This window comes from Zonotrichia albicollis, chromosome 7 (genome assembly GCF_047830755.1).
Source record: "Zonotrichia albicollis isolate bZonAlb1 chromosome 7, bZonAlb1.hap1, whole genome shotgun sequence".
Lineage (NCBI taxonomy): Eukaryota > Metazoa > Chordata > Aves > Passeriformes > Passerellidae > Zonotrichia > Zonotrichia albicollis.
The window spans coordinates 26834213-26860874 of NC_133825.1; the positions used below are offsets into that span (position 1 = coordinate 26834213).

A 26662-nucleotide genomic window follows, 5' to 3' on the forward strand; every position below is an offset into this window, starting at 1 on the left:
GTCACTGAAGAAAAATATTTTAGAGCTTGAAAATAATTATACAAGGCCATTTTCTTTTTCCCTTGATGGCTGAAACTTGTCTCACACCACTGATAAAATCCTGACTTAATGGGTGTTTAGCATCCTGTGACAAATAATACATACTTTTGATTCTTTTCCAAGCAAATAAGTAAACATCAGCACTGCATTGGGCCACTAAGCCTCACAGAAAGCACAAATAGCCTCCATAATGAAAGAAACAAAAATAGTACAAGTAAAGACAAACTATTCAAGGTATCACAGCATGAAAACATTTTGTGATTCCAGAAATGCCAGTATGGCAAGCTGTCATGTAATATTCTGTGCTCTTCAAAAACACAGAGGGGAGTCATCTTACCATTTTGAAACCGTTGCTAACAAAAATGCTTGGTTGAGAGCTGTCTTTCATGCCTGCACAGAAGAGAAAGCATAAAAAGCTGCATAACTGGGTGAGGAAATCAACAACAAAAAAACCCAAACAAAACCCTCAAAAACAAACAAACCCCCTCAAAGAGCCAAAACAAAGAAACCCAGCAACAACAACAAAAACCCACACAAGGGGGAGAACTACCATAATACATCTTGAATGGATGGGAAGGGGAAAGGCAGGAATTTGCATTTAGCCCCAGGATCAGCACAGAAGTAATAGAAATACACTTCATCTCTCTTAAGGGCAAGGAGGAAAGCCAGAGGAGCAGTGGAGTTCATGTTCTGGTCTCAGGTAGGCTCACCTACAGAACATTATGCCAATGCTTTAATCCAGACCAGGAGCAGTTCCTATCTTAAATATTGTTGGGACTGTTCTCACTTGTTTTTATTCACATCTCAGAGCATCCATAGCATGTGCTAAATAAATCTGTGCTCTTACTGCTGGTCTAGATGGCAAGACTATCATTTGCCTTAGGGAGAAAGAACCACAAAAATGTGTAGGATGGGGATACCAGATCCATTGACCCTTTTATAAAGAACTAAATCACTAACACAGATATAATCCTATTTGCCATCCACCCCTTGGGCTGGGCTGTTACTTCTCCAAACAGACATCCAAAACAATAAGCACCCAAACTATTACAGACTCAGAAAAGGAACAGAGAATTCAGTGATAAAGAATAACTCAGTAAGAAGTGAATGATTAGAGAAGCAGATTGAAAAGAATAAGGCTTTACTCCCAAATTTTGAAAATTACCAGAAGCTAAAAGTTTAAGACACCTGGGCAGGATATATTACTCTTTCAATTTCTCTTGAGTTCTGAGTGATTTTCAAGCTTTCAATGGAATATGCAAGTACCACAGAGCCATAGTAGTCCAATTAAAAATGCATTCTAGAACCCAAGGAGACTAAGCTCTATCTCTGGTAACTCAGTGGAATTTATTGGTCCTTGCAGACTGGCTGTTATTATGAGGAAAGGCAATTATTCATGTTAAAGTGTGAGTGTTTAATTTAAAAATGTCTCAATGTAACCCAAGTCCTCTGCTACCATACAGCCATCAAGCCATCCAGAAAGCAGATCTTTACGGGGTATAGCATGAACTATTTATTTATTGATCTTCTAGAGCCATTCTTTATGAAAGAATTGAAATCACTTTGCTATGATGCTGGAAGGAAAAAGAGAATATTTGAAGTGTACAAACAGTACAAGATAAAGGTATTTTAAAACAGAGAATAGAACCAAATCTGAACCCTGTTCAAACTGTCCAACTACAGCTGAAAATTAATTATGATTTTGGAAGTACTTCTGCAAATTGCTACTCCAGCTGACACCCCAGCCACAGTTAACCACAAATCAAAGCCAAACCACAACATTTTACTAGGGATATTAGTTGTCACTGTCAGTTCTTCTCAAAAGACATTTTAAAGAGAATCATAATTTGGGCAATAATTGCAGCACAGTCATATTTTCAGTTCATCAAGGAGAAAGTTTTAAAGTAAAGAAAGGATTTTATTTCTAATATATTGTTAAATTCTCTACTAAAAGTAGGCAATCTTAAGACAAGTGAAACATTTTGGTAACACTCAGTTTGCCAAGGGATGCCTGATATTTTTCTGCTAACACAATAAAAACCACAATACAGATAAGTGGTTGTGGGGTTTTTTTTCCTAGCTGCATGAATCCTCTTATCTCACCTCAAAACATCTGGCAAAATAGGGAAACAGATGCAGGATACCAACGTCTTCATGCAAGTCATTCATGACCTAGAAAGAAACAGCTGAAAAGCATGATCCTTTCTTGTGCTGTGCCTCCTTGGGGATGTTACTATTTGCCATCCCCATTTTGCTGTATTTTGATATAGACACAGTCAAAACACACGTGCTTACACCAGAGGCAAAATGACAAGCACACATAACATTGCACCAGTGGTAAAGCAGAACATGAGCTTTTTTCTGCACAGCCTTCAGTTGTGCTCTGGACCCCTCTGGTTGTCATTAATGAGGGACAATACCCTGCACCCCAACTTTCAGACCATAAAAACCAATTTGCATCTGTTCCTTTGGAAGTAATCTGTACATGACAGTGTTCTATTTCTTAAAATGGTAGACAATAACTAATTTCTAACATTTAAAGGGTTTTTTAAATGAATTCTCCTTTCCTCCGAACCCAAGACTGCAAAGATGAACACAGACTAGCAGCTGAACTCCTACTCACTGTCATGTCCTTGATTCAAAGTACATTAGCAACTAAGCAAAAACAAGCCAGACTGTCAGAAAAATGGTTCAACAATTTCATATGTTCAATAATTTCATCGGCACCACTAGAAGTGACAGCAAACAAACTGCATATTCCACATATGTAAAATAAATGCATAATTACTAGCTAAAATTTCAACCTTTTGAAACCTTGGAAAACATAGCTGGTTTGTGGACCCACAGACTCAACATGTATGATTTTAACTTAGGTTTTTCTGTGAAAATATTATCAAGTAACATCGGGTTTTTTTAGTACAAATGTCACTAACTCAGAAACAAAGTAACAAAACCAGCTCAGTTTGCTCAAGTAGCATCCCATTTTGCTACAGAACTGGATACATTCTTGTTGAATATAATTTTATTGTAGCATTTTTTAAATTAAAATCTTTAGAGTGAGAAAAAAAAATTGTGAATGCAATACATAACTGTGCTATTGACAAAGCTGAAATTTAGCAATGGCAGGAACACAGAGTACCTTTGACAGCACTGGTGTTCGTGCAATTGAGATGGAGCACCTTTCCTGAAAGATGTTTCACCTGAAGGCATGAAAGGCAACCAGCATTGGAGTAAACCATCAAGAAAAGATTTAAACTATGATTTTCTATACTTAGCTTTTATATTTCCCAGGGTAAAAAAGTGCAAGACCTTTTACTATGGTTTGTAAGGTGATAACTAAGATTCGACTGGGACATCCACCCATTCCTTCATGTCCTTATTCACCTAGCAATTCACTTCTGGCACTTGTAAGGAATGTCTCTGACAGTGCTGACTGGGATGAATGTTTTTGACTCAGGGACAGGGATGCTGTGGCAGAAACAGTGAGGTGGACACACACACATCAGCTGGAGAAGGTGTTTCTGTAGCTACACAGTCACATGCACACTCTGTAGCTGGCCCTGGCCTGCAGATTGGGCTGAGACAAGTGGGAGCAAACAAGGTGCAATCAATATTAAAGGTGGGAAAATATGCTTTTTTCACTTGTTCATCAATAAACATACTGTCTGTTCATTGGCTGTCTACATTTCTGAGCAAATATGACATTGCATAAGGTAGAAATATTGGAAAGTTAATTTTGGAGCAATTATACCCTTGCAGACTTCCTCAGCTTTCATTTTTATTTTTCATTCAACGAGTTATTAGTGTTAATGATACCGTTGGCTAATCCCATCCTCACAGGACCAGGTGGAACATGTTAACACTTCCAAATTAACAGCTGTGTTTCAGATGGAGACACTGGTAGGCTTGTTCAGCCCTTGTCTCACTGCATTGGGCAGGGTCAGGTCAGTACTCACGGGCTGGCACCAGTCTTAGCTTAAGAGGTTCATTGTAAGGGTCTGCAGTAGTGTTTAGGCCAACACAGAGAGTAAAAATAAAGTTTCAGGTTAGCAGGCAAGAAAAATTACCGTAAGAATTCAAAATATTCCAGTTTTACACCAAGAAGAGTGGTATACTTTTCCCTAAGGCATGAGTGCCTTTACCCTTCTGGTTCACTTATTTACTGTAATCTTCAATATAACTGAATTTTTCTTATTCAGGATTGCATTGAAGAAGCAAAGAAAATATCTCGCTACAAATTCCTGTTTTGCCTTCAGATGAATTAAACTGGGTAACATGAATAGGGACTTGAGTAGGGACAAGCAGTTTTATACCAAGAATTGTTTTTACACAGGCTTTAAAAGAGCACTTTTTTTCCTGTGAATATTTCCTATTTCTTGGTGAGTGACTGGAATGTAGTGCTTCTCCTAAACAAGACATACATGTGAGAGAGAATGATGTCTGTCAATTGTATTAATTGAGGTGAAAAACAACCCTGGATTAAAAATGAAGAGGACAGATTTTAATGTTTTGAAGTAGTTCTAGGGTTCCATTAGCAGTGCTAATTTATGCAATATCACTGTGACTTTTATCTATGATTGACAGATATATATATATATGGAAAGGGTTCTCTAACTAGAATTTAGTCCATATTTGTCTGCACCAATATCACTGTTCTCATGAAACCATATACCAGGACTGATGTAGCAAATCTAACCCAAAACCTGTATAGCACATTTGTGTTATAAAAGCTGATGGTTTTAGGCCCTTGGTGGGACGGTAGCAGGGAACAGCCTCTTCCTGCACAGAGCTGTGAAAGCATCAGTACTTACTGCCACTCCACTGCCTGCCCCAGCCAGCCCAAAAGCTGATGGCCCTGGCAAACTCTGTGGGTGTGTGAGGTGTGCTGAGGCAAGAACTGAGCCCTTGTGTGGGACAGAGGTCCAAGTTGCAGAAAAAACCCTTTGTGTCTTCAGTCATCTGCAGTTCATTCCTTTTATTTGAAGGATTGCCTGAAATCTGCTTGGAGAGTTTTCAAGTCTGATATAAACATTGTGCTGACTCAAAGTACCTAGGAAACAAACTTCCCTGCAACAGGGTTAGTGCCAATTAAGATTGGCAACTAATTCTAGCCTGCTCTAGAATTAACATGGCAGCTCAGCATGGATAAATATTTACACTCATGAACAAATAATTCATTCTGCTATCCAGACTAACAGAAAGTGGGGATAAAACAGAAAAAGCAAACCCACTGACAATACTGGGTATGTAAAGAAAGCATTAAGAAGAAATTAGTGAGAGTGCAGCACTGACACAGGGAGTAGCAGTATGCTCTGTGATGGCTGGGGTGCCAGCAGATTGCCATACCATGAATAAAATACTGCGTCCAGACCCCATCTGACTTCAGGACAATCCCAAAAAGCAGTCAAACAATCCATTAATCAAAAGATAATTGTAGATACAATCCCAGCTTCCCATCCCAGCACAGCCACTCTGTTTGCAGGTCCCAACAGTTCCTTCTTGTCATTTTCATCTCCTATTTACCACTATGGCCTGTACCATACACTAATTACCATTACATGTACCTTTATCTCTGGCATTTTTTTTTGTCTCCTGCAGTTGCTCTAACCCAAAGCCTTGTCCTGCCTCAGCAAGCAGGGTGTAAGAAGAAGATCTGGTGGAGCTCCTAGGGAAAAGCAGACAAGTGGCAAACACTTAGGCACTATCTCTGTCTCCTGGAGCTTGCAGTGCCATGGAATTGGTGAGAGAAGTAGATGGGCAGAGATACTGTGTACAGTGAAGGGACACATAGAAAAATGCAAATCAAATCCTCCATGCATTGCCAAAAGGATCAAGTAAAGAATCCTCCTTTCCCTCCTTGGGTAGTTGCTTGAGGGTTTTTATTGCCCTCTTTAACACCAAGGTCTTTAAGGGGCTCCATAAACAGCACCTAACTTATTCTTCGGCTGGGAACCAGCTACAAAGCACTGAAGCCATTTAACCCTCAGTAAGGGGTCTCCTACAGCATAAAGCAGATTAGAGGGATCCCCAGGTGACACAAAATCCCTGGGCCTCCCCACTTGCCTGCAGAAGCAACCATCAGCAGCTGTTCCAATGCAGGCGCTTCCAGGTAAGGCAGCTGGGCTCCCCTGCACCCACTTCTCCCTAACTGCTACTGCTCTTTCATTTCCTCTGCTCTTTTCCTTGGAATCCCTCTCTTGGATTCCTGGGTCAAGCAAGTCAAAGGGGTTAGGCTGGGCTAAGGAGAAGGAACAAGATACCTCAGCTACTGTTTTGGACATGGATGCTGAACTTTTAGATCAGTACTAGAACAAAGGAGATACTGCCTTTCAAAACTGAAATAATGGAACAATTCAGATGACTGTGCTGCAGCTGAAGAAGGTACAGGAAGCTCTGTAAAACAATACAGAAATTGTTTTACACTAAAAAACCACTATTTCTCACACAGCTACTCAGATCCAGGGCTTATTTCATGCAATTACTCAGCAATGCACTGACATCTTAACTGAGAGCAAGCAAGGAGGCCCCAGGACTGGAAACCACAAACTGGCCAGGTGCAGGACCTGTGTGCTCCAAGAGGATCTGTTACACCAATTACCTACTTGGTGGCTTCAGACAGCCTTGCAGGAATTGTGCTTCACACACTACCCACAGCATTGTTACTGCATATGGTATATATTTACTAACATTCTACATATGGATGAACTATACCTTATACCCATATATTTCCAGGATTTTCTATGTCAAAACTATAGGAGGAAGAAAACAGGAATTTTTACTTTTGTACTTAAGCACTGGGTTGCAGCTGATCCTTTAGATAGGTGCAAAAATCCATGGAGTTCCATACCCAAGCACAAGCATTTCCCAGACTCACTCTGACTGACTTTGGTTAATGCTACATTTCATTGCTGGCAGTGGAACTGTTGTACCTACCCAGCAAACACAAGTGGTTTTAACATCCATAACTCACAAATGCCACATGCAGATGTGCTTTCAGTTTACAACTCTGCTGAACTGCCTTCTCATAATTCGAGGAGGGCTCACAGAGTTTCCACCACATAGCAAAATTATTTCATAATAAGATAAGAATCTCTGCTGCAGCAGATGAAAAACATTTGTTTGGAATATTTCAGCTACACTGCAGATGAACAGCCTATTGCATTATGTATAGCCTGATTACAGAAACCAGAGAATACAGTGGGCTCAAGTTACCCATGTTCTCTAGTCTTACTGGCAGTTTTGGATATTTGCTCTATTTTCCTACTGGAGCCCCATCTAATCTGGGAGATGACTAAGACATCAATTCAGACGAAGACAAATTTAAAAGCACAAGAATCCAGGATATCTGTAGTAGGGCACATGCATTTTTAAAATACGAAGGAGCATAAACATTTTCTTTAAAAGAAAATTAAATCACATATCGTTTAAAGGCTGACATCATCTAAAGGTATGAACGTTGCAAGCAAGAACATAAATACATTAGACTATGAAACAAGTCCTGACCAGAAGTGGAAAATCATGTTCCTCACTCTTGCAAAGATGTTGTGGGAAGGGTGCAGCCACAAGATGTCCAGATCACTAAGGGAACGGGCTGAGTGACCAGTTATAAGGAGATTTTAGATAAATACATGATCACTTAATATGACTGAAGCAGCTGAATCCTGTCCCTGTGTTTGCCTTTGCCTTGTTTCAAGGCTTCTATTTTCCAAGTCACTTAAACTATTCCATTTATCCAAAGTTTGATGTTAAATTTCCAGTTGTTTTTTACTTCATTAGCAGTACTCAAATAAAACCAAGAGGATTCATAGATGTTTTGGCAACATAAGGCTGATGTAAAATCCATGTAGTTAATGTCACTTATACTCCATTCCAAAATAATCAATAGAAAGATATTGTGCATGTCTAGATGATATTTCAACGCCATCTCATTACCTTATTGGGCACTTAAGTATTTGAGAAGAATAGATGCAATTGACCTTAGCACTTTTTTCTGCACTGTCATGTCTCTGCTCAACAGACTATTTATACCCATATTCTCCTCACTCATCTACAACTCCCAGAGGTGAAGAGTGGCCTTCCAATGAAAAAATTGCTATCTTGAACCTAAGTGGACTGTAACAAGTGTGGCAGCAGCATTTTGCTAAGCTAAGAGCAGTATTAAATACAGAAATGAGAAGGAACTGCCTGAAACTGTTCCAGAAGAAATGGCACGGGAGACCAGGATGACAACTGAACCTCAGAGCGGGTGCTTTTCAGCTAGGCTCCTCATAATGCGTGCACTTGCAGCCTTTCCCTTTCCTGATATGCCAAACAAAGGATCTATTCAATTTACTCATTGCTCTGCATGGTTACTAGAAGCCACCAGGGCTGCTGCCAAGGGGCAGGGACAGCCAAAAGCTCTGGGTGTTCAAATGCACCTGGTGGAGCACACGGTGCCCCTCACATCACAAGGGGCTGCTGCATTCATGAATGCAGCTGCTGCAATAAATGCACCCTAACTCCACCTTCTCCTGCCCCACAGCCATCTCTACTGTGTTGTCTAACTAAAGCAATCCAATCACCTACAATAAGAGCTATATTCAATTTAGGAGAAAAAGTATCAAAATAGAGCAAAAATTCGTCATCCAAAACATTGCATCACCTTGACCACTTTTTATTTTGACCTCTGCTTTTGACCTCTATTGCTACAAGAACCCTTTTTTGTTATCTTTTCTGCCTGTTCAGAATTCCTATTTCCTTCACAGCATCTTACTAAACAGAGTGCATAGTGGAGCTGCAAAATACAAATGCATGTATTTAACTTAGCAAGTAAAAGAGGGAAGTGATAAGAATAGAAATTGTCTTTAAGGAAGGAATTAGCATGCTTACAAAAAAAAAAAATCCAAACAAGTCCACAACAACAAAACAAGCAGCTTCAGCCTAGTTCCCCCTTCTGCACTTTCTACCATATCCTGACTTTTTAAATACCATCTGCCAGAAAGGCAAGTTCCTCAGATGTGATATCTGTTTCTTGGGGTTTTCCTTAATTTACCAGCAAATCATGGAAAATCCTCCTCCACAATTTAAGTCACTAAGCCTCATCCATATTTTCCTTCTTTAAAACACTATGGAACTGTTTGAGTATGGGATGCAATTTGACTGAATTCTTCTGTTATGATCTCCGTTGTGGACAGAGTATAAAGACCCTTTACACTGGTAGAAGTTTGTTCCTTGTCATGCTGATGCACACACATTTAAATGTGCCTCAAAGGGCTTCTAATAGAGCGTACAAAAGAGTGAACTCCATTTGTGCTGCAAGGACTTTGTCACAAAAAAAAATTAAGAAAGCCCAAAGAAAATAAAAGAAAAAAAAAAGTAGCCTCTCAAAAGGAATTCAGCTCGATTCAGCTGTTCTAAGCTTGACCTTGCAGTTGTGGAAAGTAAGAATCTTCACCTGCATTTAAATGCCTGCAGACAGATAGCTCTGCTGCCCTATCTAGCAGCTCTCAAAAGTTGAATGCATCCATCTTTGGTGTTTGCAGCTGACAACTGAACAGCTTTTTCTACTGTGTGTACACTGACCCTCATTTTCTGTTGCTTGTAACCAGGCCTTTTCAGAAGGGTGACTTTTCTGCTATCTTGGCAGAGACACATGGCTTATTACAGCAAACCAAGATACCAACTTTTTGATGTTTCAAAGGTCAGATTTTTTTTTCTGTTATCTAAGTAAAGAAGGCTTTTTCCCTCCCCCCCAAAACCATATTGGGAAGACACATTAATTTCTACCCTTTTGTCACTCGGCAAAGAGCACAAGGAGCTACGATCAAGTTTTTAAGTTACCTCCTGGGAGCTCCTTTGAAAACTCCTAGTTTGATTACTACGGTGTTTGCACCAAAGCAAGAAATAGCTGCCCTGCTCCACTCATTGCAGGGAGGGCAGCAGGGAAGAGTTTATGAACTGTAATTACCAGCTTACCCACTCAGGCTCCTTCCTAAAGAAGGAATCATTCATCACCCTCTTTTGTGCTACCGACTCCTTAAAAGGCCTAGTGAGCTTTAACTCCCGGGTATCCCACCAGAGCCAGGCTCCCCCGAGCCCACGCCAGGGCTACCTAGATGGATTTCAAAGGGAACATCGCGCCGCTCGCCTGCCTTATTTGGAAAACCCAGCTCTGCACGGCTTGGCACAACCTCAGCGGCCGCGCAGAGCCTCGCAAACCTGGAGCTCTGACAGAGATTTAACGAGAAGGAACCTCAGATTGCAATGAACTCCCAGTACCAGCAAGAAACAGAAATGAGAATAAAAAGAGCGGGCGGGCTGACAAGAGCCGAGCGAAAGTTGTCGAGTTAAAAACAAGCCCAAAAGGGCCCAGCGAGAAGCCCTCGGGGAGGGCTTTGCGCGTGTTTGGCGTAAAATTCTTCAGGAAGGAGGAGAAGGAAGGCCGGGGAGCGAGCGAGGGAGCGGGTCGGACCGCGGCGGGCAGGGGCCGGTGGTGCGGGCACAGCCGCGGCCGCACACTCTCCTCCGGCCGCGCTCGGGCGGGCGGGGGCGGAGCGGCGCCGGGACGCCCCTGCACCCCCGCGGCGGCCGGGAGGCCTATGGGGGCGCGGCGCCGCCGCCGGAGCGCCGGCAGCCCCTCCCCGCCGCTGCCTGCGGGAGTGGGAATAAAGACAGATAGCGGGGCAGGCACCGGCCGGGCGGGCGGGACGGAGTGCGCACAAAGTTTCCTGCGGAGCCCGCGGGCGGCGGCAGCGATGCCCGTGCTGCGCGGAGCGCTGGGGCTGCGCGGGCGCCGCCGGCCTTAGGGGAGCTAGAGCGGCGCGGGGCGCGGCAGCGAGCCCCCGGCCCGTCCTCTCCTCCGGGCGGCCAGGAGGAAGCGCCCCGGGCAGGGACGGGAGAGCGGCACTGCCGGAGCGCGGGGAGGGGGACCGGCACCGCGGGGCCAGCCGCGCCGGCGGAGCCGCGGGGAAAGATGAGCTTGTTGTCAACCATCGACACCAGCGCCGCGCCCGTGTACCAGCCCGCCCAGCTCCTCAACTGGGTCTATCTCTCGCTGCAAGACACGCACCAGGCCAGCGCCTTCGATGCCTTCAGACCCGAGCCCTCCTCGTCCCAGCACCCCGACCTCGGCTACACCAAGAGCACGCCGGAGCTGGGCTCCTCACTCAGCTCCAGCTATCTCAACAGCTTCTTCCAGCTCCAGCGGAGCGAGGTGAGTCCGCCGCGCCGCCCGGCGCGGAGCCCCCGGCCCCCCCGGGCCACAACCGCCATGATGCCTCGGCAGCCTCCTGCCCCTTCCCCGGGCCGGCACCGAGCCGCCCCGAGCGGGGCAGCCCCGCTCCGCGCCGCGCTCGCCGGGGCGGCTCGGCCCCCGCGCACGCTCCCTGTCCTGCCGGCCCCTTCCCGCCCGGCGCTCCCTCGCTGCCCGTCCCGCTAACGGGCCGGGGCCGGGCGCCGCCGCGGCATTGGCGCGGCCGCCGCCTCCTCCCGCCGCCCGCCAGCGGCGCGGGGCGCCCGTGTTGACAGTCTGGTCAATGGTTACACGGATTTCCCGTGCGCAGCCGGAGGGACGGGGGGCAGGACACGCAAAAAGTGCTACATCCGTCATAACGTGCAAAAATACCACCGCTGCCGCCACCCCCCCTTTTAGATTTTTTTTTCCTAAAGCGCTACTTTAAAAACTTGATACATATGGCTTATGAGAGATCAAAGGCAGGCACTATTGGAAAGGAAGAAATATAAACAGGAACGTGACAAAAACAGCAAAAAAGTTTTGTGCACGTTTTGTAACGCAAAACAAGACTAAATGTAACCAAAGGGAAGGAAGCTAAAAAACTGGGATATGCAAAGACAATTCGCTGTGGAACTCCCTGTCACAGGAAGTTGTTGAGGTCAAGCACTTCTGCATTGGAGGGGTTTCACATGTGTGGAGACACTGCAAGGTGGCACCTCACACACCACAGCTCCAGCCTCTCCAGAAAAGACCCAACTACACTTTGGCACCCTGTTGTGGGAGTTTGCCGGAGGCATTCAACAGCATCTTTGTTTGATATGGTCAGATGGACTATACACCCAACCTGCTCTGGCACTTCCCACAGAACGACATTTCCAGCACCTTTTATGTTAAACATCGACTTAAAATGTATTCTCAATCAAAGTACACCCTTCTGTTCTGTCAGAAAAGTTATGGAGTTATTAATTAAAACTAAATCAAATTCCCCAAGTGCGCTCATAATAGAGCTGGTAACAGCTGAGAGCCAGAGTTATATAGACACGTTTTCCTTTAATTAGAAAGTCTTTCTTCTTTAAGAATTTAACAAAGCACATCCAATCTCAGAATAGATACTATTTTTGAGAGTAAGTGGCTCGGAACCCATTCAACCTTAAGTCTTATTAAGCATGGCATGACATGGGCAGTTCCACAACATATATACCTAATAAGCACATTGATTTTACAAAAAGATTGGCAGGCAGTGCAATTTAAACTATTAGCTACCTACCTGTTGATGACAAATTGTAGATTTTACCCCTTCCTGCTTGGCTTTCAAGTTTTATGGTACCCAGGTAGCAGCAAGGCTCCAGGAGTTCGGCCAGCATGGATTCTAGATTGGGACTCTCTTCAGGCCTGTGTCTGTTGAAGTTGGGATACATTCTGCTCACAGCAGGTCCTTTATTTTTTGGGAGAAAAGGAAGAAACAAGTAAATGGAGTCTGCATTCAGGAAGTCTTTGAAACAGTCTCTGAGAAACAGTTTTCTCTTCCTGACAGTTCCCCAAGTTCATTTTTGGCTTCTACTATACTCTGTGCGAGTAGGGGCTAATCCTTTTGTCACACTCCCTTTCCACTTGGCTCATAGTGTTTTCCATTTTCCCCCCTAACTTTCTTCTGGAAAATAATTTGCCTGCTATGCCAGTCCTTCCTCAGGCCCCTGTCTCTGCCCCAGCTCCAAGCAGTCAGTCCCTGTGCAGCCTCCCCCCAGCTGTGCTGTTTTCAGATCCCAGAAGTCACCTTCTGTGTGGATTCCTATCATCCACAAGCTGCAACTTTATTCTGCTCTTTTTAACCTCATTACAGTTTCCTGAGGCACATGAACAGTAGCAACTGAGAATTCCAGCTCTGTAGAAAGCCAAGAGCATTCACCATTCAAAAAATAAGAAGCCATTTCATTCTATGCAGCTGTTTTATTATTTTTAAAAGATAAAGCGTGTTAGTTTGTTGCCATTCATGTTCCAGCCTGTGATGACAGCATTGACTATGTGGGTGATGAAGACACTTCTGTTTTTCCAGTATTCACCTGAACTTTGTCTTAATACATGGTAACCTTAAAAGAGGGAAAGGAGCAGAGCTATCTCCTATGGCATGGGAATGCATCTGCCCTCCTGGATATGCCCTGCTGGAAGTAGGGAACCCTCTAATTTCCCAGGCTAGCACTGCCTGCTTATACAGCAGCTTTCATTCAAGGCTTTAGAAGGTGCTAGAGATACTGTTGCTCAAAAGAAGTTCTGCCAATATGTTAGATGCTCTGTTCTTTCCAGAAACGGGAAACTAGGCTGCTTTTTGGCAGGAGTCACCCAAGAGTTTCCGACAATGTCATGCTCCTAATTCTTGAGATTCTAACATCTGTTTATTTGCAGATGCCATTGGGTATGCACTACACATTTCAACCACATAAAATTATTTTGGAGAGCATTAGTACTGTATGCTGTTTCTGCAGCAAGTGGGCTTATGCTATCTTTGGAACAACACATAGCTTTCCACAGTCAAACTGTTGACTGTTTTCTACACAGTGCTTGCTTTGGTTGGCATTTTTTTCTCCTCACGGTTTTGTCCTGGGTTGGCTTAGCCTGGAGCCGAGCTGTGACAATGATTGACACATAGCTGTACACAATATTTGGAAAGTGACCTAATGAGGGTCCAAAATAGCAACAGATTGAAAAATGATAGGATCATAGGGTGTAAAATAGTTGTGTGTCCTGTATGTTGCCTTGCAATTGAAACTTTCTGGAGAAGAACACTTGAAATAAGAGACAGCGCTTGTGAAAAGTTGCTATTATACAGGGTTTGCAAGTCTGCATGGCACTGCCTGTGTATGTGACTTGCATACTGACCAAAGGAACAGGACAGAAAAAAAATAAAAGTGCCAGCACCCACAGAGTAGTCTTGTACTTCAAGATTTTTGTCCTCCAGACTCTTTCCACTACAATGGATGCCTTCTAAATAAACATGATGAACACAGCTGTTTGGTGCATAAAAGCCCATTGTACCAAGAAAAAAAACAATAATAAAGGTTTAAACAGTAAAGAAACAATGAGTGTTTTGTTCTGTATGCAAGACTCGTTTTGCAAAACAGACCTGCTTTAAACCAAACTTTATGGCAGCATTTGTTGTCCTAGATATGAAATAAAAGCATGTTAGACCATTAAGATGCAATAAATTCGCCATTGAACTGAGCTCCACCCTCATTATAACACCATCCATCAGAGCCAAGTATTTGAAGTTTTGTTGTGAGGCTGGTTACAGAGAATTTAATGTCTGTGAGACACAGCCAGGTATCTGTGGCTTTGTCATTGAGGGTTATAATTGAACAACCTAGAGTGAGGGGGCAAGAGACCCATAAGGTATTTTTCTACACTAGCAGGAGGCATCCAGGTCAATGCTTTCTTTGGTCAAGAAGAGACAGCAAGCAATAACTAGAAATTATCATAATATAATAGTTAATTTCTTTTCTCTACTCTGTGTCTTTCAAGAGCAAAATTCCTTCTAGAAGCCTCTATGGCAGCCACTTTCTGGATCTAAACCAGATTTTATTTAAGCACAAATAACTGCACATACTAGATGAGAAAATAATCACCGTTTCCATGTTTCTGAATTGGAGAATCCAGATCCAGTCCTTATAGGCAAGAAGGGAACTAACTGGGAATGAGAGCACACCAGCTAGTTCAGTTTGCTGCTGTAAAGTATGGATCACTTGTTTGGAAAGAAAAATGCGTGGAGGTAAAAAAAGTTCACAGAGTGCTGTGGAAAATAACATTCAAATCCCTGTGAAACAAGCAAGTGTAAAGCACTGGGATAGATTAGGTAACTTCCCAAAGAAGATAGTGACATTCACAAGCTAACAACAGAAACTGATGAAACACTGGAAGAACAAAAACATAGGGAAGGAAATTGGCAGTTCTACAGAAAATGTATTTTATCAAACTTGTTGTCCGTCTGTCTTTCATAGAATTAGGGGGCTACATACTAGGCTGATACTTGATGAAGAAATATCTGTTATTTGGCCTAGATGAAGTAATTTGAAGGATAATGATAAGATTTTAAAAAAATCTCCATTCTGCTAGTATCAGAACAATACAGTGATTGCCATACCACATCAGGCCATTGGTTCCCTGAATTAAGTGCAGTATCTTCGAGAACAGCCATGATTAAAAGATTTTAAAGGGAAAACCAAATGCATTTTAAGAGGCTGCTCACAACCAGTATGGTCTGAAGGCAGACTCAACAGAGAGGCAGGTTAGCAGAAATTGCCATATGGTCCAAAACGTGTCCAGTTTGTTTAATTTTGTGTAACACTGTTAGTAATTCAAACACACAGCATGCTTTTGATCCACAAGGTGCTTAATGTGTTAGGCATTCAAGTGAGGACTTCTTGCTTTCTCAGCTACAGACTGACAGTAGCAGTCTATGGTACCTGAATATGTCCTTTAATAATAATGATTACTATTTATTTCCTAATTTTAATTTTTTTCTCAATATTTTTTGTGTAAGTACATTGGAGTGCTCTTAACCTGCCCCAAATTTTATTGAAAGAGCACTAGCATAACAATTCCTGTGTTGCAGGAACTGGTTCTCTTTGCCTCAGGATGATTGTACACTACCAATATTTTGTGGCTACTTAAAGTGCCAGACAAGTAATTCCAAAATGCTTTTCAGGAAGTTAAATGTCAATTCTCACATCAGACCTCCTAAGAGATTCCAGGGAGCTGAATCTCTTACATTAATCAGAGGACAACATGCATTTGGAGGTCTTGGCAGGACCAGCCTCTGTCCTCCTGACACAGCCAGCTCCAGAGCCCTTTTGATGGTGCTGCCTCAGCACACAAAGTGCAGCTTTCACAGCCCACTGTACACTGCTCTCAAAATCTTACATCCAATTGCAGGTATTTGAGCTAATAACTATTCTGATCCTAATTCCAGTTGGACATATGCTTTAAAATGCAAAAATTCAGGGGCTTATGTCTATGAGCATTCTCTTTTGCACCCTGTTCTTATCTCTGCAGCCGTGGCCTCCTGCTTTGCTACGTCTGTGGCCTTTGGAAAACACCCACGTTTGCCAGGGAAATAAAAACCCCACATGTGAATGTACTATAGGAAGTGGAGTCAGAAAATAAGATCTATATCTTGTATAAAAAGTGTGAAACTCAAATTATTATCCAAATTACACTCTTCCATTTGTATCACCTTGGTGTGGCTTTAGGCTTCTCTATTGTCCAGGATGAAGTGCTTTGTTTGTGTGTGTTTTTGGAAGTGGGCAGTCCTGCATGTAGCAGATACTCTCCTTACTCTTGACACTTAGTTAGGATGAATTACCTAATAGCAATTTGACTGCAGGAAGAAATGCACAAGAGCCAAATATGATTCACCAAAGAAAGTGTTCTAAATACAATTATGTTGCTTTTACTCTGGCTTCTTTACCTGACTAAGGACAGCAGAAGGTTGCTAGAAGTAAGAAGAAAATGTCTTGAATTTACTCCAACAGCCAGAGCCTCTTGTGTTGTGTCCTTGCCCACAAACTGCCCCTGCCCCCAGCAAGTGCTGCTCTAGCTCTGCAGCACACCTGCCCTACCTCCAGCTTTAACTAATTCAAAGATGACTTACACCTGGGCTTTACTCTATTTGCAGTGAAAGTATTATCCACCATAGTAATCTGCAGCTACTTGCTTTCACATCACAATCAGAGCCCCACTTGGAAAGCTGGCAAGAACTAAAATATTAATTGCTGAAAGTAAATCAGGTCTTCAAGAAGAGGAATATGTACTTTCAACTTTACTATTGATTTCTTTTTGATAGCTTGAAAAGAACAATAAAATAAAGAAATATCAAATTATTATAGTGATATTTCTTTTTACAGTTACATTTTTTATTCCGGATTAGCTGAAAATGATTGCCAATTCTTTTAAATCACTTGGGATTTTGTATCTATGCAAATTCCTCATTGGGAGAAGCACTGGCATGCTTTTTCTGCCTCACAAATACATTCACATCTTGGAAAAAACCTGTCAGGCAGTTTATAGAAAAGAAAAACACACTAACCTATAATTGGAGGCAAAAGGATGTAGAATTCTTGTTACAATTATATTTTATACACAGAGCTTTCATTAACAGTTATTTTGTGCATTTACAGTGTCTTCCATGCCAAAGCACCCTAACAAAGGGGTGATGTAACTGCGCGTTGGGTAATGATTTTTCATCCACTCCTCTTTTGCTCTGCAGACACAGACTCAGTTATTCAGAAGAGAAAGGGAAAATCCTTCTCCAGTGAACTGCACAAATAATCAGACAACCAAGTCTGACTTGAACCAATATATTAATTTATGAAGTGTATGGAATGAATTAGATAACCAAGAGGTGTAGCAAACTGCTTTTATCCCAAAGCCACTCTTCCCCCCCAGCCAGGCCTTTTTGGTTACATTTGGGGGATTTTGTGTGCTTGTACAAGATAGAACTTGTAGAGATGGTCCTGCTACTTGGTAATTGACAACCAGAAGAAAAGATTGCATTTTACTGACAGATGCTAGGTGAGTATTAACGCCAAGGAGAGTTTTCTAGATCAGAGTTTAAGTGCACCATAAAAGGACTTTGGAACACAATTTAAGTGAAATTTAAATCTAAGACCAGAGAATCTTCTCATCTTTAAGAAGTATGAAAAATAATGACATAGTGCCCTTGCCAAAAAGTGCAGGCACAGATATTACAAAGCCAAATAGTACAATTCTGATAATATATATTTGCATAGGAACAAAAGCAGCTGTATCCTGTTACCCAAATTAGATGCATACATAAAAATGCTACCTAAAAAGTGATACTGAGTATATAACCTTCCATTTTCTGAACAGATTAATGAAGTGTCACAATTAGTACCCATACCTCTCCCCAGTTTGTCCTCCTCAGAAAAATTGCCAACAGCCTGATGCCCATTTTACTAAATCTGGAATTGCTCTTCCTCTTTTAGAAAGCCACAATGAAATTACTAAATTAAATGGAGAGAATATAAGTCTTTTCTTCATGGTTTACTTAGGTTCTGTGTGGGTTCCAGAGTAATTATAATACATCAAAGCAACTAATTAAATGTTACAAAGCTATTCAAATCTTACAGTAATGCTGACATAATTCAGACAGACATTATTTCATAAGTGTAAAAGCCTGGATCACTTGGTTTTTCCTGCAGGTTGGTTCCTACTCTCAGAACCATAGCAAACCATTTATGATCTGCTAAAAGTAGAATCTAAAATTATAGACAGATTCACTTGAGGAAGGCAGAATAAATGCAGGGTTACAAGTCCTTTCTCCCTGTCCCTCATTGTCTAGCCAGGCCAGCACAGATGTGGGGAGTTTTGGTGTCTTTTAAATTTTAACATATCACAAGCCTAACCCCTTAATTTCTGTCATATGTTTTGGTGTAAGCAACTAGTAACAAATCCAATACTTTGACTAAGAGGAGTTTTAAGGAGCCTCATGTAGACCCTTTTTCTTAGCTCTTTCAACTGCTGCTGATTGGAGAACTGCTGCCTGGTCTTCCAGACCTCTTCCTTAAAAAATACATTTTGTGTTTTGACAAATTTAGTTTGAAGATTAGCAAATGCTCTTGTGATCCAGGACTTGAGCTCATATGCAAAGCAGAGATAAATTCCTACTGTATTAACTGACCACCCACACCTACTCCCTGCATGTGGCAGGATTTGGTGTCTCTTTTCAATGAACACAAGTGCAATACCTTACATAGAAGGATTGTGGGTACCTGGAAATCTGTATTTGCATCTCATCCAGCTAAATGCCAACCAAGCAAACACTTTGGGGCATCAGCTTGGTCTCAAGAGATTTCTCGTGCTTCTAGGAGTTCCAGATATCTCAGAGATCTTTGCAGAGGAGTTGCAGCCTATATTTCTTCACACTAAGGGAGCCTGCTAGGCAACTATTTTGTAAATAGTCATTAGGGCTGTGGATACTTGTGGTTGAAAGGAGAGCAAAGGATCTTTTGTACAGTCACTGCACCCTGAAAATAGAGGACTAGCAAGAGTTTCTAAGAGAGTTTGGGTATCAGTGGTCCTTGAAATACAGAGGTGTTTTTCTATAACCATCTTCCTCTAACATACATTGCAATTGAAATTAGTAGAATAATAGATTCATTCCTCTAACAGTCACAGCATGGGAAGAAAAAACTCCCTCAAATCTACTTTGAAACCAGATTTCTCAGTTGTTATTTTATAATTTATCTGAAGCAGATTGTGATGTTTTAGGTTTGCTTGCTGAGATCACACTTCAAGCTGTGCTGTATCACAGTTGATTAAGAGGGTAACTTTAAATGTAGATAAAACTATCTAAAAGCTGGAGTCACCAAATGAAATTCCAGCCTGTCATCTAGTAATAGAAATAATTTATTTTCCTCCCTATATTCAATTTAATAAAGGTTTTTGTCTTCCCATGAGTGCGGGAGCTGGGGCCCTGGCCCTGAGAGGGGCCCGCTCTGGGCAGATGATGTATTGTTCCTACCTCTGACAGCGACCTCAGCTTCGCCTCTTCCAAACCTTGGCAGCCGTCGCTGAGCTTTCTGTGCCAAGAAGGCATTACTGGATGTAAATGATATAAACAAAACTGTCTCAGACTTAGAGTTCTGTTTAACCCAAAATGGACATTTCTTAGCAAAACCTTTCATCATGTGAGAGCTGCACAGGAGGTGAATGCTTCCCTAAGCGTGCCTTGAACAGGCACATATCTGTTTCCGGGTGTTATTTTTCTTGCGTTTGGAGTGTCAAAAGACCTACCAAATGAGAGGAAACTCGACTCTTGTTTTTCAGACTGCAGGTCAGATTGAGACAAGATTTCCTGCAGGAAGCAGAGATGTTAACAGAAAGTGCAGGGATCAAAACATGTCCATCCGTTTCTGCCCTCACTTCATGCTGTACAGCCTTCATGACCTGCTCTTCACCAGAGACCCCTGTCTCGAGCAAAAGGACTTGGTTTTGGGCAGGGGGACAGAGGGGCCTGCCAGGGACCCTCCCCATGGCCACTCCCCAAAGGTCAGGGAGGTTGGTGGCCAGGGCAGACTCGGCTCGGGCAGGCAGGGGACAGCCTGGGAATCCAGGGCTCCTGGGGAGATGTGTTAAAGCAATTGCTATGTGAATGGTCTCTGGTGTCCCTGATGTAGTGCTCATGTGTTAGAGCTTCTCTTGAACATAAGTGGGCAGTTCTTGGGCATTCAGCAGATGAAAGGGAACCCTGCAGAACTTGGTGCAAGATTTAGAAAGTTCCTTCAAGATTGCACACCTCTGACCAGAGCAAATCTCTGTCCTCTCCCACATCTGCCTTTCAAGGCCTTTGGTGAGGTCCCTGTACATTGTGGAAAATGAGTGTCCTCACTGATATCCACAGCAAACCCATTCCTGAGGCTGAAATAAGGAGGATCACACTACTAGCAGAAAACCAAAAGGCGTGCCTGAGCTCCAGCAAGCCTGGAGATGGTGACTGAGTAATTCCTGAACTGTCAGCATGACTTTACCACTGTACAGCACAGAGGGAGCAGGATTTTTTTAAGACCTAAATAACTCATTGAAAGCTTTGGATCCAAGTGTTAAAGAGCAGCAGATGTAAAGCAAGGTGAGGTGGTGGCGTGTGTTGCTCCCCAGCCTTGCTGTGATTGAAGGGACACCCCAGTCCTGCTCAGAGGAGGGGGCCGCACCCCTTGCTGTTCTGCAGAGTCTCAGCAATTGCAGCCTGAGAAGCCACCGCCAGCTGAGCTGTCAGATTTGGAATAACTAAATTAGGGAGATCTATATGCTGGATTAAAGATTCATTGCCCTTCAATGACTCTTCACAACCACTGGCAGGTCACTCTGTGTTTGTAGCTGTCCCCTAAGTTACTGTTTCTGCAGAAGGAAAGGCCTAGTGCCATCTATCTGAAAATATTTAGAAGTAGACATTAGTGTTAGCAGTTTAACATAAACATGTATTTGTCTAGAACCCCCTGCAGAAGAAAGATGAATTAAGGTATACTTGGCTAGTCTAACTAACCAGGAATGCATTAAGGTTTCTTGGCTAATCTGCATTTATCTGTGGTTTTATATGAGAACTTGAGTAATTCAGATTTTACTAAAAGTCAGGCCAAAGACCAGATTTTTTTGACAGCTGACTTAAAAGTTGACTTCAGAAGAAAACAGAAACCTGAGTCTTTTTTTTCTTGCTCCAGGCAAACATTTTCTTTACTGAGTGATGAGCTTGGCTTTCAGTATTCCAATGATAAAATGTTACTGAACAAACTCTTAAGCTGTTTTTTTGTAAAAGTATCCAATTTATCAGATGAGCTAAAGCAGACACAAGCCATACAGGAGCAGTTTTTGAGGTTTTCCAGTTCAGCCTTGGTAATTAAACTTCTCTATTTTTTCTGGCTCAAATTAATACAACTAAATTTATTACGGTATTTTCATTTAATCCCTCTGTTTTCAGAAGGCTTTGAGGTTGGCCATAAACATTGATGATGATCTTAAAGGTCTTTTCCAGTCTAAACAATTCCATGATTCTATTCTGTGATTCTGCATTGGATGTTTTCTTTGGGGACAAAACCAGGGAACTGTTTTAACCACTTGTGAAGAGCTGAAGCACAGAGAAGTCAGATTTGAAATGCTCTTCTCCAAACATGGTTGTCTTCTGGTGCAACTGTTGTGCTTTCACACCTATTGCATGGCCCTGTGGATAAAGCCCACATCAGAAACAAGCCTCAGGGCACTAGGAAATAAACCTGCTTTAGGCCCTTGGGTTAAGTTTTGTACCTTACACATTCAAGCCACTGAATTACTGTTTGGGTAGCTCAGATTTCCCTCTCCTCTAACATGAAAGTAACAACTGAGGGCAATGACTTGTCTATCCCACTGTTTTATCCATGACACAGCACAGGGACCACTCAGTTCTTATCTTTGTGAAAATCCAAGCTGATAACTTTAGCACCTTTTGATATTTCGGTGCAGGGCTAATGAGGAGCATGGCTAGTCTGGTTACTGTCATACAGGCTGGAAATTATTTACAGTTTACGGGGGATGAAAACCTTGCTTTTTCCATACTGATGACAGGGCAATCCAACTCCCTTTTCCTACAAACTTCAAACAGCCATGGCATCTGTTGATTTAAACTTAACTCTGTCCATTAAGACTGTTTTATTTGTGACCTTTATTAGGTCAGCAGCAAAAATAAGTCATGAAAAATTCTTTGCTCTTTGCTTTTCAATTATAGGCTATTTCATTCTGTGGAAGCATTGATGGCTGGACTAGATTGTAGGACCATTGGAGTGCTACAGGACATCATTTCAGTATATGCAACTACTACATATGTGGAGAGGACCATAAGCACAAATCACATTGACTTCTAGAGCATCAGACATGCACTGGCCAGATACAGCCCCCATCACCCAGCACAAGTCATTCTAGCTTTATGTAATTTGGATATGCTCATCTTTATCACTGCCTTAAGGGTCCAGCAACCACAAACTGAACTTGGGGCAGAAACTGGCTTTCCAGAGATACCTCTACTTTTCCAGTCGGTGCCTAATAAGAAGTTACCATTCCCACAGGAACAAGTTGCCATTGCTTATTAATACTAGCTGGTCTGGTAGATGCTCAGGCATATATGCCATAATTGAGAGGCTGTTGTGCTCTCTGTGCTTTTAAAAACATACCTTTATAGGTAAAGCAGTAGCTATACATACCAAAGGGAAATTTGGAATGTAAGACTTGCCTCTTATTTATCTTTCATTGCATATTCACATTCAAAGTTGTCTTTCTTCTCAACATTATACCATTGCTAAAAAAGAAACTAAAGAGATAAAGCCAGGGTTTCAGGGACTCTTTTTCTACCTCTTGACACATCAATCCTAAAAGATGTTTCTGAAAGGCAGGGACCCAGCCAAGGGAATCAGGAGCATTAGCCAATCATTCATGTAATGAGGAATAACTTAGAGGTGAATTAGCTACTGGAACTCCTGAGTCACTCACGTATGTTACCCAACTGGAAATCAGAGTGAGGAAGCTTAAAAGACAATAGCTGCCTTTCACAAAGGACCACACTGCAACCCTACAGGTTATGTGCCCTTTAACTGGAAACACTGAGCAAACAAATAAAAGGGAAATTCGCTTCCCAACACCACCAACAGATACGGTTTAAAGATCTGCCCAGCAGTGAGGTTACCTTTGGAAAATACAATACAAGATCTTCAGTTTGGTACATATTCAATAAAATCAACAAGTTTCATAGGAAGGAAAAAACAAACAAATAGACAAACTTACATTATCAGCTTGAACCTCCCACCAAGACTGTTTCTAAGTTTTACCACCAGGTTCCCCATCCCCCCAGTATGGCAAGATAAGGAAATCCTGAATTCATTGCAGCTGGGCTGATGAGCCTTGTAATTAGGACATGCAGTGTGGTCTTTCAGGCGCCGTGAGAGCACTAACCCTTTCACTGCCAAAGCCTTTTTGCCTGTTCAAGCTCAAAATGAGACTCTATTTGAGAGGTATTATTGTCTACCATTTAAAGAAATAGGCTGGCTTTGCTAGTGTTGCATTGTGAACACAGAGTAAGTCATTGCTTTTGGTGGAATTCATGAGAGGAGCAATCTCCCTGCCACCTCCCAGATGAGTACTAATACACTTGAGACCAGAGTGAGTCAGAATGCATTTGTTCCTTCATCTCTGTTTTCTGTCTGAGGCCATCAACACTCTCCCTGGCACTCTAATCACCCCCCTGGACATCTCCTTTTGGTGTGAAGCTAATTCAAAGTTTTTATTCAAAACCCATCATAAAAATGCTCTTTGCAGCAGTGCAAATACTTAGTAAGGGCTGAATTGCCTGTTCTGCTCAATTGAGTGCCCCAGAAAGAAAAAAACCCCAAACCAAAACTGTTTTATGTATCTCAGCAATATTCATTCACCCTTTGTCTTTTACAATGACAAAATGGAGTCAATCACCATTTCATCACATTTGTTACAAGCCCTAAGCTTTCACTATTTGATTCCAGGGGCCAGGATGAACTTTCCCATTACCACCCTTATTATATAACTTGGCTTATGGGAATGGTGTATTTCCTCATCTCTTTCTGAAGAACTAGAGGTTTCCAGAGCTAGAAACAGGATGTAGCACCATTTGTGCTGGTGCTCTTTATAGCAACTTTCAAGTGTCAGATTGATGTGTTTTTCACATTGACTTGGAGTCAAACAGATTTAAGGCCATTTTCCAGGTCAGATTGGCAGGAACTGCTGAATCCTTTGCCTGACTATACCCAGAGGGATGGACTGCATCTTGGGATCATCTAGGCATTTTCCAAAGGAATGCATTGTTCTTTAAAGTACCAGTGTCATCAGCAATGTCCATCTTCTCCTTTACTGTCATGTTCTGTGATGTTATATTTGTTTCTTCCTTTTTACCACTGGGCCTCAGGATGATTTTAGGGAAGTGTTTCATGGTGCTGTGTGTGCACTGAATGTTTTGCTGTGTCCAGCTGTGGCATGCACTGCACAAGTGCCCTGCCAGCTGAACCAGGTGGCCACTTTTAGAGGAGTGTGCCACTCTTTGGCCACAGAACCCTTGGTGGCTGCTAGGTGTATGATTTAGTGTCAGTGCAGCCCATGGTCTGATGGGATCCCAGCCTCTGGCACAGCTTCTGGCTGCCACAGTTGAAATAAAAGTTTGTGAAGGTTTGCTGCCAAGGTGACAAACTGCACCTTGTTTTCAATATTGACCTGAAACTTGCCAGGAAGGGTTGGTGGAGGAGTGAGTAACAAAATACCCAGCTGTGGTTCCAAATTGCTCCCTTGCAATGAGGGCAGCAGCTCAGTGTAAAGGATGTGTAGGAAAGAAAACAGTCATCACTGCATGCCATATGTCCAATTCAAAGCCCACTGGAGGCAGCTGACAGATATGTTTTGGTTTGTTACTGAGTTGGCCCTGGGGGGAAAAATAACAACCTCCTGATGGGCAGGAGTTATTCTGCATCCCCAGAAGATATTCCAGATTTCGGCAATAGGTAAAGAATTTGTGGCTTCATACGTTCTGTGTTTATACTTTCACCCTTCTATAAAATCAGATAGTAAGGAATTTGCAAAGCTACTAATAGGTGTAATGCAGGTGAAGTTTAAGAACCTCTTGGCAAGAGGATCTCTTAAAAAGAAGGATTTTATATTTTTCCAAGAGTATATAAGAGAAAGTGGCTCCTAGGGAGACAAGAACTTCTTGAAGACCCTTAATTAATACTATTTTGGCATTCACAGCACTTCCCCTTCCTTTTCAAAATCTGATGCCAAGAATTTCTCATTCCAATAGCATCCAATAAATCCTAGAACTAAATTCCAGTGACCATTGGAGGTCTCTTAGGTTGCTTGATGGCTAAAGCAGCTAAAAGCTTTTTATTCATTTTTGAAATACCTTTTCCTTTTAAAATCTGTAGCTTTAACCCCTGAAACAAAGTGGCTGATTCTCCTCTCAGCCACATCACCTTGCACAGCACAGAACTATGCTACACAGGATGTTTTAGCCCCAGGGCATATGTGAAGTCCCAGGTGAGATCAGATTCCACTCTGGGACCTCTTGAACTGATCCTGATGCTGTGCACCAGCTTCAGCTTGTCAGTGGAGGTCAGCATGTTGTGTTTGACTACAGTGCAAGTGGGTGAAGCAGATTACTAGGCTGAATTTTTCTGTACACCATCTGTGGAGGGATGGAATTCAGGGATAGCTGGGGCTCACCCAGGTATTTGTGCCTAGAGCTTTAATTTTTTTTTTTGTATGCAGCTGCCACCCAGAAAACACTCACTGTGCAGGCACCCTGAATGTTTGAGATCTCTGAAATTAATTTAATTTCAAGTTCAGATTAATTTCACAAACTCTAAATCAATTTCAGTGCATGTCTTCAAAATATATATAACATGTATAAACACATGAAAACACCTATAAAGACCCCATCGAAATGTTAGAATTCAGTAAAATTACAGCACAGAGTCACAGATTGGACCTCTTCTTACCTACTTTCCCATAAGCCAGCAGTAATTCTCTGATGCAGGAGAATTACATGAGCTTAGCATTGCAGACCTAGGGTGGAAACACCATGTGAATTGTGTCCCATCATGTGAGGATGGAAAGGACACTCAACAGCTGGTCCTATTTCTACAGTCATTCATTATGTTAATTTTTAAAAGAGTTAATTTTCCTTTTGAACTCCACTAAGATTTCTTTTGGACCTTCAGTGGTTAAAGTGAATTAATCCTTCTTATCTCCATTAGGGAGAATACCTATTTAGGTGTTGATGGGTTTCCTGCTGTTCTAAAACTACTGAATAGCAAATTAGGAGCTACTGATTTGGATTTGCAGATTGAGAGAGTGAAGATCCTATTG

The 26662-nt window shown here is 42.3% G+C and overlaps 1 protein-coding gene across 2 annotated transcripts in view; it reads left to right on the plus strand.

Annotated features, from left to right (window-relative positions):
• Positions 1-10614: 10614 nt before the first annotated feature.
• Positions 10615-26662, plus strand: part of ZCCHC24 (zinc finger CCHC-type containing 24) — a 104843-nt gene continuing 88795 nt past the window's right edge. For both annotated transcript variants that reach the window (XR_012581090.1, XM_005481527.4), the window contains exon 1: positions 10615-11230. Coding sequence is in view for 1 of the 2 variants with exons in the window: in XM_005481527.4 (XP_005481584.1) it covers positions 10991-11230 (240 nt within the window). In the remaining variant the exon portion in view is untranslated. The remainder of the gene's footprint in view (positions 11231-26662) is intronic.